A 14,191-nucleotide genomic window follows, 5' to 3' on the forward strand; every position below is an offset into this window, starting at 1 on the left:
AACCACAAGTAAACCAGCAGTCTGAGAGCAAAGTGCTCTACTGGGGTAGATATGGAACTATCAGGTTTTTAAGATAAGATGATTATTCAAGACATTAATTTGGGAGAAATATGCTCTCTCTTTCTAGTCCCTGTCAGTACTCTCACTGCTGCAGTTTGGAACTGAAGCCTTTATAGGTCACTTTAAAGACAATAATAATAATAACAACAACAACGACAACGATAATGATAATGATAATAATAATGATGATAATAATAATAATAATGATGATGATGCAGTTCAGCCTAGAAGTGATAAATGCATGAACTAGTTTTCAGCATCAATCTGAGACAGGATGTTTCTAATTTTTTATGTTTTTATGTGTTGAAGACATTGCTTCTGTTTAGCTAATTGGTGTGTGTCCTCTGGATTCATGGATAGATAAAGCTGGGTATCTTCTGCATGCCAGTGAAAATATATGCTGTGCCTTCCAGTAATACTGCCTAAGGGAAACATGTATAATGTAAATATTATTGGTCCCAGCACACCACCCTGTGGAATTCCACAATTACTAATCAAATAATACAAAATTACACTTATCATCAGATACTTATCAAATCATTGACATGACAGTCATTTTTCATGAAATTTCATCAATTTAATAAATTGTAACTCTATAAAATATATTTGATATTCCAGAAAATACAGCAGCACTGGAAATGCAGCTGGCTTTATAAACGTGGGAGCAATACAATACTGAAAATACAGTCACAACATGAGTAACGTGTGCACTGGCTGTTCAGTGAACTCGAACAGTAAACGCTGAAAGTGGAGTTGGGTTAGCAGGGAACGCAGAAGAATCTCCTCTTCCGTTGGTTTAACCTCTTTCTTAATTTCAGTGAATTAGTTTTGCAGTTTTTGCTGGCCTGATCCTATCACACAGTTTCCTGTGCTCCCATTATTTTTACTCTGAATATTTCTACCACAACTGTGCTCCTCAGGTCAGAGTTAACAAAGAGAAGAGCAGAAGCCAATCTCATTAATGCATGCTGACTTTGTCTCTGCATTCAGAGTTCATGACAGCTAAACTTTTTCAGTTTCTCTCTCTCACTCTTTACAACAATGCAGCTGGAGATCCATAATCTTGTCTCTGACCTCCTGGAGAAATTTTACTGTATCTGAGGTTCAATGAATGATAAAAACTTTGCCAGCAGAGGCCAGACAAATCAATAACAGAGGCTTGCAACATCAGCATCGAGTCTGTTACTGTTACTCATCTGGATCTATAAACAAGGTTCATTATTTTACAACAGTAGGCAAGGCATATATTAATTATATCTCTATGCTTAATTCCTCTACTCCACACTATAACCTGCTCTGTTTAACAGCATGCAGAGCAGTAGTTTGACAGCAGCAGTCTATGTTTTATCGGCTCGTAGGACAGGAAGTAGCCAGCACTTTCTGTGCCAAAGTTGCATCCTGCTGATTCCAGCAGTAATCACTCACTGTCTGAAAGAACCTTTATTTGTAACAAAACAACAATATACTTAAGTAAAAGCTGAGATCTGGGAACAAAGCTACATTGTTACCAGCAGTTTGCCGAGATCCTCTAAACAACTCCATTGGAATCATATCAAAGATGAGCAAAACTGTAAAGGTGGAGATATCAGCAATAAACTTAGTGGCTACAGTGTTATAACAACTGATAAGACGGATGAGCAAAACTATAAAAATAAGACTTAAAAATTCCCTTTAACATCCACACATTGTGCCTTCTACACATCTCAAAATCCTTCCCTAAGTATTTAGCACACATAGTAATTAAGTGTGTAGATTAATTTGGCTAATATATGCCAAGTTATGACACAAACACAAAGTATGAAACATTTCTGACCGTTCATAAAAAAAAAACCAAACACACGCTCTTCTCCCATCTGTTTATGATTAGTCTGCATTACAGTGTGACAAATATTTTTTGCATCTTAATGACTCTTTTATGTGCTCAGAATGAGATGGTGCACTGTTGCAGCAGGAAAGTGGGATATTGATCAGATTTTTCTTTTTGAAGAAAGCATCGGAGTGTGAGATTAATCTAAAGCAGACAGACAGAGAGTTATTTGGCCTGAAATACCAGCTGAGAGCAGTTGTTTCAACGATGCTTTATCGGCTTATATATTTTAAAGTTTGCCACTAGGCTATCTCATTTCTGCCCCGTTAAAAACTTTGGGTAAACTTTCTCTGGTACTTATAACCAGAGAACCTTCTGCCTCAATCAACTGATTTCAGTTTGTGTTTGGAGGAAGAAAATGGCAGAGTGGGCCATGGGATTGCCAGCTTTTCAGCTGCCCGTTTTACAACGTCAAATAGCTCCATGCCACGGGACTGTGTGCCAAGGTTCTCACAATCGGCCCCTTGTGTTGCAGAATTCCAACCAGAGGGGCCAAAGGAAATGTTGTCATCCTTGTCCGAAATGAGATGTTCCAATGCTCGCTCAGAGAATTCGCTGTGTGGCTCATCATTAGCCTCAGGGGGAAAAGGACAACATAGCTTTCGCAGCTGACCTCGGCATCGTCCACCAGCGGGAGGACGATGTCCTGGTGCCTTGCATGACCGATTCAATGTGCTCCATCGGTGCATCAACTGCAGACAGCATTTGGTTCTTCTTCGACAGGCTAGGCTGGTGGGCTAGCCTTTGACAAAGGCTTTTCAGGGTAAAGTGAGCGCAGTGTTCGCATGAACCCGGTGTGGAAACAGCCGCTTGGGCATGTTGCAGCCCGAAGCACATCACACAAGCGTCATGTGTATCTGAACCTGAGATTTTTCTACCGCAGGGATGGAATTCTGGGCAGCTGGGCAGCGGTCTGCCATGTTAGGGAAGCTTGGTGTAGCTGGCTTGGAATGGGCGAGACAGCTAACGAATGTTTGAAAGAGAACTACCTGATTAATGCTAATAGAACTGCAGGTCTTTGCAAGTATCTGCACAGACAACATGCTAACAGAAAGCTAGCCAAGAACCCAGAGTGATTTTATAGCTGAGCGCATGCCAACCCCAGCCCAGCAGCCAGACCCTGAACTTCAACAAGTACCAAAAGCAGTGATGAACTGTCAGGACTGAAGTCTCTGTTTTTACCCGTTTATGTTTCTGAAGTAGAATCACTCTGGTGATCATTTCGAAGTCTTTTTGTCTGGCAGCGATTAACTGTGTTCCATCAAATTAACAAATCTTACATTCAGGGTTTAGCCAGAAAACCAAACCAAAACCAAATGCTTGCAGTTGTGCAATCAGGAAGAATTCAATACAATCCCCAGGAAATCATTGGCTTTGCTGTTGTAGTTTTACTGTAGTGTGACCATTCCATAAGTGACATAAACCAAAAGAAAAGAAAAAGCTTTACTACAGGCTTGCAATATACATACTAAAGAGTCTTTCACTTACTTATGGATCCACAGGTATGTTGGTTTTTATTCCAGCTGTTGAAGGGGTGAGTGAAGTTTGATATGGGATGCTGACTTAATGTAAGCAAGCAGTGATCTGGTGTCTTGGGACCAGCAATGAAAATCACTTGTGACTGTAAGGGAGCCACAAAGTTACTTTAGTCTGTGAAAAGAGAGGGAAATTAAAGATGAACATATCAGAAATGACAGACTGCAAAAGGCACACATTGGAAAGACGGCAGTGAGGAATACATTTGTGCAAACACACTGCCATGTGAAATGAAAGTGAGACTGTTAAGACCAAAGATCTTCCTTATTCAGCGTTATCCAGAGTGAAAAACCAAAATTTAAAAAAAATGAAACGGAAAATCAAGTTAAGTAAAAAAGAAAAAAGATTTTAGAGTTATATAAAAGTTTCCCCACAAAGATCAACAAGCTCCCTGAGTGAATTAATTTGAGAAAATTCAAACATTCTGTGCGACTGTGTTGGAAAACATATCATACCTCCTTAAAAGAAGGACTGCTGTCTGCAGTCATCAAATTTTTCATAACAGTTATTATTGAAAAAAGCAGTAAAATTGTTTTGATTGGCACAAATGTATGTCATTGGCATTCAGACCTGGTCTTATTCCTTGTACTAAAAAGAGCAGCCTGCATTCATATTTTCTCCCAGCGCGATAGAATTGGCAGTAATTTCCCCAGCAAGTCCAGGGTTGTAACTGTAAAGACCAAGGCCATCAGTACCAGCACCCCGGGACTCACAAGTTACTGTAGCAGGACAATATGCATCGATAAAACATTGGCTCTGTATTGCCCTTTTAATGGTATGCAGAATGACTTTATGGCCCTCATACATTTTCTAACAGCCTTTTTATGTAACATTTTTACATCTCCATTACACTGCCGTCCTGGGGCCAGACAGTGCTGGCTGGGCTGAGTAAAATGGACCATAAAGTTTTCTCCAGGTACAGACAGGGAGCCAATGACACAGCGGCTGGAAAGGCAGATCAGTCGGATTCTTCTGCATTTCACTTTGCCGCCCAACCCTTTCTAGTCTCATTTACAGCGTTATTAAATTGCTTTTTTAAAATGGAAAATTTTAAATTTGTTACAAGACAATGAAATCACCCATAGGTATTTTTCTACATCTTTAGTGTCTTTTAGCCATTTAGTGTTCTCTTGATGCTTATATTATATTATAAAAACTTAGTTTAAGAAAAAGAAAGACTAACATCACCAGAGGATTTTATTATAGATGTTTTCAATTATTAATCAAAGTGTTAAAAAGGCTCTTTGTTATGCTCTTTGTTCTTCAGGCTCTTTGTTATGACACACACTATTGAGCGCTGGTGCGTCCCACTTCTATCAATGATACTTGAGATGCTTTTATATCTTGACTAGAACACATCTGTGTCTAACTGAAATAACTGGACATAAATAGGAAATGTAAATTCCCTGTCAGTGAAGCTGCAAAGTTTTTGGTGCGAGTCAGTATGAACTTCAAGCCATATGTCTAGTGAATCATCTACTGAGATGATGAAGGATTGAAAATTTTTGACAGCCACCAAGCCTCAAGATTAGCATTTTTACCATCGCCCTTCTGGTTTCAACAAACTGGACGATATAAGAGGACCATGTCTGACTGTGAAACCCATTAGCTAATGACTTGTGACTGACAAGTCCTCCAGTTTTAAACAGAGTGTCACCATGATCTATAAAAAAGAAGCCATTCTTTATCAAATAGAACCCGAAACCAGTGACTGAGCCATGATGCTAGCAGGAAACTCTTTACAGAGATCAAGACAGATACTGTAGCAATTTTTCCATAGACTTTCCCATAGAAGTCTTTACAACTGCAGCTTTACCATCTGGTGGCCTTCAGAGAGAATGCAGGTTCAAGGCTCTTTCGCATTATCCTCACTTTTCAAACCTGCTTTATATCATCCATGGTCCAGACCTGCTCTCAGTAGAGAATGCCCCCCATCCAGTTTGGTTGACTGTCAGCAAGACGTGTTGTCAAAAGTGCTTAACAAGTTACTAATTTTAGGCCAGACATTTATATAAATCAGACATTAAATTTTAATTTAGAAAAAATGAACAAAGTGCTTTAAAAACCTGTTTTGTGTTCATATTATTGTTTTGCAAATTGATGAGAGAGAATGAAAAGCAGAAAGTCAGAAAAAATGCATTGTTTGTAAGGCTGTGCCTTCGTACTGCGACTTCAGGGTGTTCCCATTTGTCAAAGACAATGACGGATCATTTACACAAAAGTAAAAATTTGCCTCAGGAAAGTGCTCAAACTGTGTTTGTTCACAGTAATATTTCATGTTTATAGACCCATTATTTCATTTTTGGAAGTGAGTTGGAAGCCCTTTGTTTTACTGAGGGACGCCTTTATTGTGTATTGGGTATTGTATTTTACAGCCCAGAATATACGGAGATGATAAGCTACATACATTATTTAAGCCAGTTTGCACCCTGATGTGTGTGACGTTTGTCGTTTAGGATGGGCAGACGTACTGCAGGCGAAGACCTTGTGACTGTGGAGACCCAGAAGAGGATCTGTTCTGTTGTCCTGGCTGTGACAACAGGCCCAGCAGCCAGTGTCTGGATCAGAGCGGACGCACACTTTACCGCAGCGGAGCATCTTGGTTGTACGGCTGCCAGCAGTGCCGCTGCATGGTCTGTACACACACACAGTCATAGAGAAGCTATTGTCCATTTTAAATAAAAGCAGGCATTCATGCTGAGTGTGGTAAAGAGCTTTGTTGGAAGACACAGATCACATCAAAAAGACAAAACCCTCCTCTCCAACATGAAGCTCAGAGCAGGGCTTTATTTTATACCACTCCCTGATCTGCTGGTTAACTGTGTGTGTATGAGGGCTGAGAAAATTACCACCTCTCTAATTTGAGATGTGGCAACAGATCAGCATGAGATCTGTAACTGGATTCTCTCTCACACACACACAAACACACACTAAAGAAAAAAAGAAAATTCACACACGCAGTAGCAATTCTGGTGCTTTTTTTCATCGCTGCCTGTGTCTCTGCAGGAGGGGGAGGTCGACTGCTGGCCTCTAGTTTGCCCCACGTTGATGTGCGAGTACACGGCAGTAGCAGAGGGCGAATGTTGCCCGCGCTGCGTCACAGACCCCTGCCTGGCTGACAACCTGTCGTATGACATTCGGCAGACATGCAAGGACCCTGCAGGCATCGCCCGCCTCAGCGGAGACACATGGCATATGCCCAAATCACCCTGCACCACTTGCAAGTGCAAGGTAGGTCAATGCAGCATGAACAAACCAATTGTGTGGATTTTTTAAAACTCTTTTTGAGCTTCAAAGTGCCTGTTTGTAAAGTGAATATTTCAATTTATTTCAACCTGTCATCATTGCTATTATTAAGGCTATTGAGGGGTGATGGGGACTGCTAACTTTGTATGGCACAGTTACACAAAAACAGTGTACATCAGGGCAAGAAGCCCAAGCACTGTGTTGCTGTCCAGGAAAAGATCTGACATAAATCATTGTTTTCACATCTGACTGAGAGAAAACACAGAAATTAGCCAATTTCCCCAACTCCAAGACCGACAGTCAGCTCTCTGTGTTGTAATAAAAAGCCATTACAACGAGTAAAAAAGTAACTGGCCATAGGGGTTGTTCTGATTGGCAGGGTTAGGGGCGGCTCTGCTAGGCACAAATGTATGCCAGCTGGACACAATATAAACCAGCGTGATTGTAGCAGAGCCGCCACAATGGCAAACATGCTAGGCTGAAGTATACAGGAGATCGCTAACTTAAAAACACTTTCCCTAAACTTCTGTTTGATATTCTTCCGGGGTCTGCAAATGCAATAAGACTTGTGGGTTTTGGATGTAAAAATGTCAGACTGTTCCAAAAGATCACAATTTTACCAGTAATGACAGCCATTACAGGCTGTTAGCAGAAAATTTCTGAGACTGAAAATGTGGCATAATCAATTTAGCTAATGTGTGCTAGAGGGCACACAGTGTCTATTTATATGTGTTCTAAGATGAATGCATAAAAGAAAAATGACTGTCGGAGATGATGTAAGGAGCATTTTTACCTTAAAAGAAGTGAACATGCAGATGACTGTGGCAGGAACACACGTTAGGTGAAGATAGGCTGCTGCCCCCTCACTTTGGCTTTTTTTTTGGTTTGTTTTCTTTGCAGTCAGAATACATAAAAGAGCGAAATGAGCACATCAAATACATAGACCTAAAACATAATCCACATTGTACTTTTCCATAGTTGTTACATAAACTGAATCAGTAGACTAGATACACATTTGCAGCAGTCTTTGCGTTGATGTGATTTTTGGACGTGGCCACATCGTGCCTGTACTTTCTTGAATCAATCTGAGACAATGTGCCACTGTTGAAGACATTTTTTACGTCTGACCAGACAGGACCTCGTGTTCTTCACGGCCATAAATACAGAGGGCCCATTACCCTTGATACATATTTTTGAGGTATTAACCAAAAACCTTTTCATAACAATAATGGATTGCATTTATATAGCGTTTTTTCGGGACCGCTCAAAGCGCTTTACAATACCACTATTCATTCACTCTCACATTCATACACCGGTGAAGGCAAGCTACAGTTGTAGCCACAGCTGCCCTGGGGCAGACTGACAGAGGCGAGGCTGCCATATCGCGCCATCGGCCCTCTGGCCAACACCATTAGGCGGTAGGTGAAGTGTCTTGCCCAAGGACACAACGACCGAGACTGTCCGAGCCGGGGCTCGAACCGGCAACCTTCCGATTACAAGACGAACACCCAAGTCTTGACTGTTCACTCCAGATCACAGTCCATATGACAGCAAGAGCTGCTGACTATCAAGCAGAACTAGAAACTTCTTTTGGGAAAGATATATTGTGCTTCAGTTTCTCAGATGTGCCACTGCTTACCACCACAAATTCATAATCCCTATGTACTAGAGTGACAGCATAAATCTCATGATATCAGTCTGATATCTCAAACGTATAGTGGGATAGTGTTGAACTGTATTACTAGGTACCACTGTAATGACACTAGAGACATGAGTTTAACAACCCCAAATCCTCCTGTAAGTCAGATGGATAAAAGTGATTTAGGCTTTGAAGTTTGTTATTAGCTTTACCGTGCACAGTGTGGAACTGTATATTACATTTCGCCTTATTTAATGCTCTCTCTTCTTTCCTATCTTGTCATGCCTCTCCATTCAGAATGGAAACGTTTGCTGCTCGGTGGATCTCGACTGCCTTCAGAACAACTAAAGCCCTCCCTCCTCCTCCTCCACGTGCCGTCCTCTTCTTCTCCTTTCACTATGGGACTGCCACATCCCCTCAACCATCTGACGACCCTTCCCCTCAGACTCGCAAGACAGACTCTCGCATGCACATGTGCATGCCAGTGTGTGCACAAAAAAAGAAAATTTGCAAACACACACTGGACAGACTGGGGTGTCGCGGCTGTGCTTTTATGCTGTACCTCTGTCGACAAACAGCGACTGAGTGTGCGTGCGTGACTCAGGAGGAGACAGAGGCCCGAGTTGCTCTCACCACAGTCGCTGTGTTGTGTTTGTGTCTCTGTGTTCGAATCCATCCTTTCACGAAACGTCTTGAAACCTTTTTTAAATGTCTCAAACCCGAAACCAGAGACAAACAGCCGGACGGATGCTGAGGGGCTCCGTCTGTCTACATTTGCCTAAACACGGACTCTTTAATGCTTGGTCGCCTACAGGAAACTAAACGTCCATTACTTTGGTAACCAAAAGCAATGTATCCACTTTACTGTGTTTTGTGTTACTGAATCAGGAGGTAGTTCAGTGTCATGTTACAATGTTATGATGAAGTGGGGTCAGTTTTCATATCAGTACCAGGTTTTTTGTGGGTAGCTTTTTTTTTTCTGTCACTGATATTGTCCATATTGTGCTAAAAACTTAGCAATAGCTTTTGGATGTCCTGATTTGTGTGAAATCCAAACAAATTTACAACATGTTGACCTCACGTCCTGGTGTCAGCATGATTTCCGTCACTGATATTTCCCAAATAATTGTGGACTACATTCTTCTTTGACATTACAATAGTCAAATCTTGAACACATCGTAATATACAAACCTTCATCTTTACATTTTTTGAGCAGTTCTTTGGCAAAACAGGTAGAAGTATAAACCATGTCAGTAGTGCACATTAGCTGTGCATACATCGTTAATGTTTCATCAAAACATCTAGCTGGCCCTGGACCCAGAAACTGAAATCTGCAATATTTGACTGTCTAGAGCAGACTGATAATTTCACATTCTAAAAACCTGTCAGCTAATCATCTGACGTACAATTGAGGCGTAACACCCAACGGATAGAACTTCCTGTCTGCCTGTTTGCCAGACATCGTTTATGAATACTTAAAATACATTAAAAAATCAATTAATAAATTTTCAGATGATAGTCAGTAATTCTGATTCTTAACTGAGATGGAAGTAAAACCTACTAAAACATGATTGGTCAAAAGAACTGGTCAGAAAACCTGTCCCTTGCCTACAGACTCTGACAGGCAGATATCTGTTTACAGAGATCATGTAATAATTGATAATTCTCTGACACCATCAGTCCCATTTTAAAGGATTTTCCAGAAATAGCCATGGCATACAGTGCACCACCAATAACGTTGACTCGCTTTTGAGCGTGGCTGCTTGGAACAGGTATTTATTACTCCTGGTAGATGTAGATGGAAAACAGTCCTGCTTTCAGTCATCAAGTCCTTAAAATGCCACATCTATATTAAACCGCATCCCCGAGGCTCTGAACTGGGACATAGGTGTTGTCTGTCCTTCTGAGCCACTTCAGTTTTCTAACACTCCCTCAACCACAGCATCTCGTCTTTAAATGAGGATGACTGCCAGATGCCTACACTTAACAACGGCAGTCAGGGTATGAAAAGCATCTGAAAGGTTTGTGGCGATGCACAGTGGATTCCTGCAGGCCAGAACAAGCACCAGCCATAGTTGTTGATTAAATCTGAGCTCGTGGAGGGTTGGACTTCTGCGGCGTCTCTCTGGGCTCCTCGGCTCTGCACCATATGGCACACCCAGGGTGGCAGAGACACAAAAAGTGAGCGCTGGAGAGGGATGCGGATAATTAAAGCATTGTCACGCAGCCCTGGATTTGATTATGCCAGAAGGTCACCAAGTGTTGAATCTGTTTACAGACAGCCAGGCTTATTAAGGCAGGAGAGTCCGGTTCCTTTACTGCTACAGTTCACACATTCATAGCTACGAGGATGCTCTAGTCTCCTGTTCCCCTACCCTGTCCCTCAGCCCCCATCCACACTTGTCTCCACTGTCCTTAAGCTTGCCTCAAGAGTGTTAATGTTGCCCCTCGAGTGTCATTGTCATCAGCCTATGTCAGCCCCCCCCCCGTTGAAGAAATTTTCAACACTATTTTCTTTTCTTTTTTCTTTAAATGAGGACTAAAAGCAAATTAGGTTTCAAGGCCACGACTTATGCTGCAGTTATATAACATGATTGTTATATAACTACAGAAATCTGATGTGACATGTTCACCCTCTGGTCAAATAAGAAAAAAAATATCATTAGGTAAACCTTTGTTGGACATCAACTTACCACTTAGTTAATTTTTGGCAGCTGTAATAATAACTGGGGTTTCTTTTCAAAGTTCCGACAGTTAGGGGCTTCTCTCTCGATTTCTCCTTCGTGTTTGATTCTTCTGCACACAGTCAGTGCAGATACCAGGACTCATTTTCCTCCTTCAGAAGAATCCATTCGCCGTGTCAGGATGAAAAACAGCTTTCAGATTGAGATAATCCTTCACAGTGGAAATGAAACTTTCTTTTTTTTTAAATGTGAAGACATGGAAATCGGTTGGTGAGCTGCAAAAAATCTACTTGTATTTGCCAAGTTGGAGGTGTAAAGCCTAGTCCAAAATACATAACTTTTACTGCAGTTGTCTTATCAAGACAATAATCCATCGTCATGAGTAATCCGCTTGCTGTACCATATTTCTGTCATAGCGGCAAACAAGATGGTATCGAGGAGCAGCTTGTAAACAGGTCTGAGACTAAGATGAACAAAATCCAATGAGGCTAAAGGGCACCAAGGCAAGAAATTGGAGCGGTACATAGTCTATAATAATGAAATTGGCTCTTGTGCCCAAAGAAAACAGCCTTGTCATTTTCATTTGTACAACTTTAGAATAAGAGCAAATGACTGCAAGTGCAGCAAATGCAAGAGATCCTGGAAAAGGCTTCATTTCAATCCATAGGATCTTCTCTAGGCAAGTAAAAAAAAGTCTGTAGAAGTCCTAGACTATAAAGAATACCAGAGGGATTCAATTTTATTTATATTGTTCCAAGTCACAACAAGGCGCTTTATATGACCCTACAATAATACAGAGAAACCCCAACAATCAGGTGACCCCTAATGAGCAAACACTTGGCAACAGTGGGAACGAAAAACTCCCTTAACAGCAATAAACCTTGAGCAGAACAAGGCTCAGGGAGGGGCAGCCATCTGCCCTGACCCCCAGAAGTCTAAGCCTACTGCAGCGTAACTAAGAGATGGTTCAGGGTTTAGGTCATTGTTGGTGAGTTCTTCCACCTTTGCCATCTTGGCTTCCTTTAAACTATCAGTGAGGAGTGGATATGCCTGTAACCGAAAGATACTATACAATAAGTTCATATGGAATCTTTTCAGTGACAAGGTATTGTACCAGAACCCAGCAATTAAAACCATGAACTCATAATTAAAATGTTCACTGAGCCGAGGGCTGTTTTCAAAGAGATTTCTGTACAACCATCAGACGTGTTGCAACAAGATGACCCACCCCTTGTTTGCCATTAAAAAAGAATGCACATTTAATGCGCCCATGCATTAGCCAACTTTTCATTTCCAGAAGCTGCAAGCTGCATCTTTTAAATCCAGTGTGTGATTGAAATGCTATCCAGTTCAAATCACAAATCACCTTGCAACCATTTGCATAGCAATATGACAACTCATGGTAAAATTGGGACATGTTACAATTGTTATAGTCTGCACTGGCTTTAATATATATTAAAAAAAACTTTTATGTAATTTAACTGGTATTTAAACCAGTTTTAGGTATGATCTCGCTTTTTGGAGTTGAGTGCAATTATTACAGCATGTCCTCCTCAGCCACACTGTCCTTGTATCACCTCTCCTTACACTCTAAACACTCTAATACCGAAATTGTCAACTGTGGACAAAGAACACATAGAGAGGGAAAAAAAGATGATGTAAATGTTATCTGTACCCATCAAAAAAAAAAAAATCAAAGGAAACAACAGCAGATAATTGTACAAAGTTTCAGATTGCTCCGTTGACTGATTTGATATGAACTACGTCTACTAAAAACCACTATTTGCAAACTGTGTGTAAGCGCTTTTACATACTGACAATGTGATACAACTCTGCAGTTTTTTTTTAGTTCTCATTGCGTTCATGAAAAATGTGTTCATTTTAGTGGACTACGTTTCTTATCTCGTGGGATAGGCTCTGTTTTTGCTTGTAAATACTGTGTAAAGGGGAAGGTCACTGTAAAGAGAGTAAGACTATGAGAATAATTTTCACTACCACAGCTTCTTTGGAACTGAGCGTTGCAAGCTGAATATGAGAGAAGCAACATTTCTATTGTTTTTACTATTTATTTTTCTATTCTTGCTCTAACCTGTTTAGTATTGTATCCGTCATAGATTCATTCATTCTTTTCACTGTTTTAGGATAACACGGTTTTGATTAGCCTGTGTGTATATATTCTGATCTCTAACCGGTGTCCCTTACTAAGAGTCGGCAGAGGTGGAAATCAGAATCGGAAATCAGAACCTGCAGAGATAAGCGTCTTTTCTAGGCGCCAGGACAGGCTGCTCACTGCATTCATGAGCCTTTTGTTTTTTCTCCAACATGTTTGTATGATCTGAAGTGAAACATAACTTCATGGGAATCAGACAACATAGAACTATGTACACATGTAAAGAAAATCAAAAATCTTGAAAATGTTCTTGTTTCAGTTTCTGCTAAAAAAAAAAAAAAAAAAAGAAAGAAAGAAAGAAGAAATGGGGGGGGGCATTGTGTTTATCCTTTTATGTCTGACTTTTTAAAAAAATAACACAAGTTTAGGACTTTCGAGCTCCTGATGTGCCACTTCATGTTTTATAGTGGACTATGGCAGAGGAATCCCCTGGTCTGTTCACTGCTTACTCTTCAGATCAGAGTGGCCAACCTAATTGTATTCAAAGGGTTAAGTGTCATTTGAAGACTGTGTTGTGATAAGAATTTGCTGTAAAAGAAAAAAAAATTCAGTTCGGTTAATAAACATTTTAGTTGTTTACATTATTACTTCTGAGTATTTGCCTTTAAAGTGTGATGATGGCCGACCGTTAAACTCTCAGGTAGATGAGTCAAGTTTTAAAAAAATAAATATATATTTCATATTTGGGGCAATCGCAACAGATGGCCAAACAGCTCACCCGCCACGTCATTCACCGGCGCCGTAAATGAAAGCAAGATTTCTGAGCTTTCAAAAATGAAAGCAAACCCAGCATCAGGATACAGTCCTGTAAAAGTCTTTCATGTTTCTACTTTTATCAGCGCTGCTGTTTTCTATTTCCTTCAGGAAAGGTATGAAAGGCTGTGTGGCAGTAAAGATAAGTACATCCTTTTGATGCTTTAATGGAGCGCTGCTGTGCCACTAGGAGCCGGTACAGCGATGCTTTTGAAGCAACGCTGTGGGGGGAAAAA

At 40.7% G+C, this 14,191-nt stretch overlaps 1 protein-coding gene across 1 annotated transcript in view; it reads left to right on the forward strand.

The window, feature by feature from the left end:
* Positions 1–13,786, forward strand: part of LOC100705180 (protein kinase C-binding protein NELL1) — a 292,322-nt gene extending 278,536 nt beyond the window's left edge. Inside the window, exons 18-20 of the mRNA XM_005458917.4 lie at positions 5,920–6,096; positions 6,470–6,694; positions 8,646–13,786. Of these exons, the coding sequence (XP_005458974.1) occupies positions 5,920–6,096; positions 6,470–6,694; positions 8,646–8,696 (453 nt within the window). The 3' untranslated portion in view covers positions 8,697–13,786. The remainder of the gene's footprint in view (positions 1–5,919; positions 6,097–6,469; positions 6,695–8,645) is intronic.
* Positions 13,787–14,191: the final 405 nt, after the last annotated feature.

This window comes from Oreochromis niloticus, linkage group LG1 (genome assembly GCF_001858045.2).
Source record: "Oreochromis niloticus isolate F11D_XX linkage group LG1, O_niloticus_UMD_NMBU, whole genome shotgun sequence".
Taxonomy (NCBI): Eukaryota; Metazoa; Chordata; class Actinopteri; order Cichliformes; family Cichlidae; genus Oreochromis; species Oreochromis niloticus.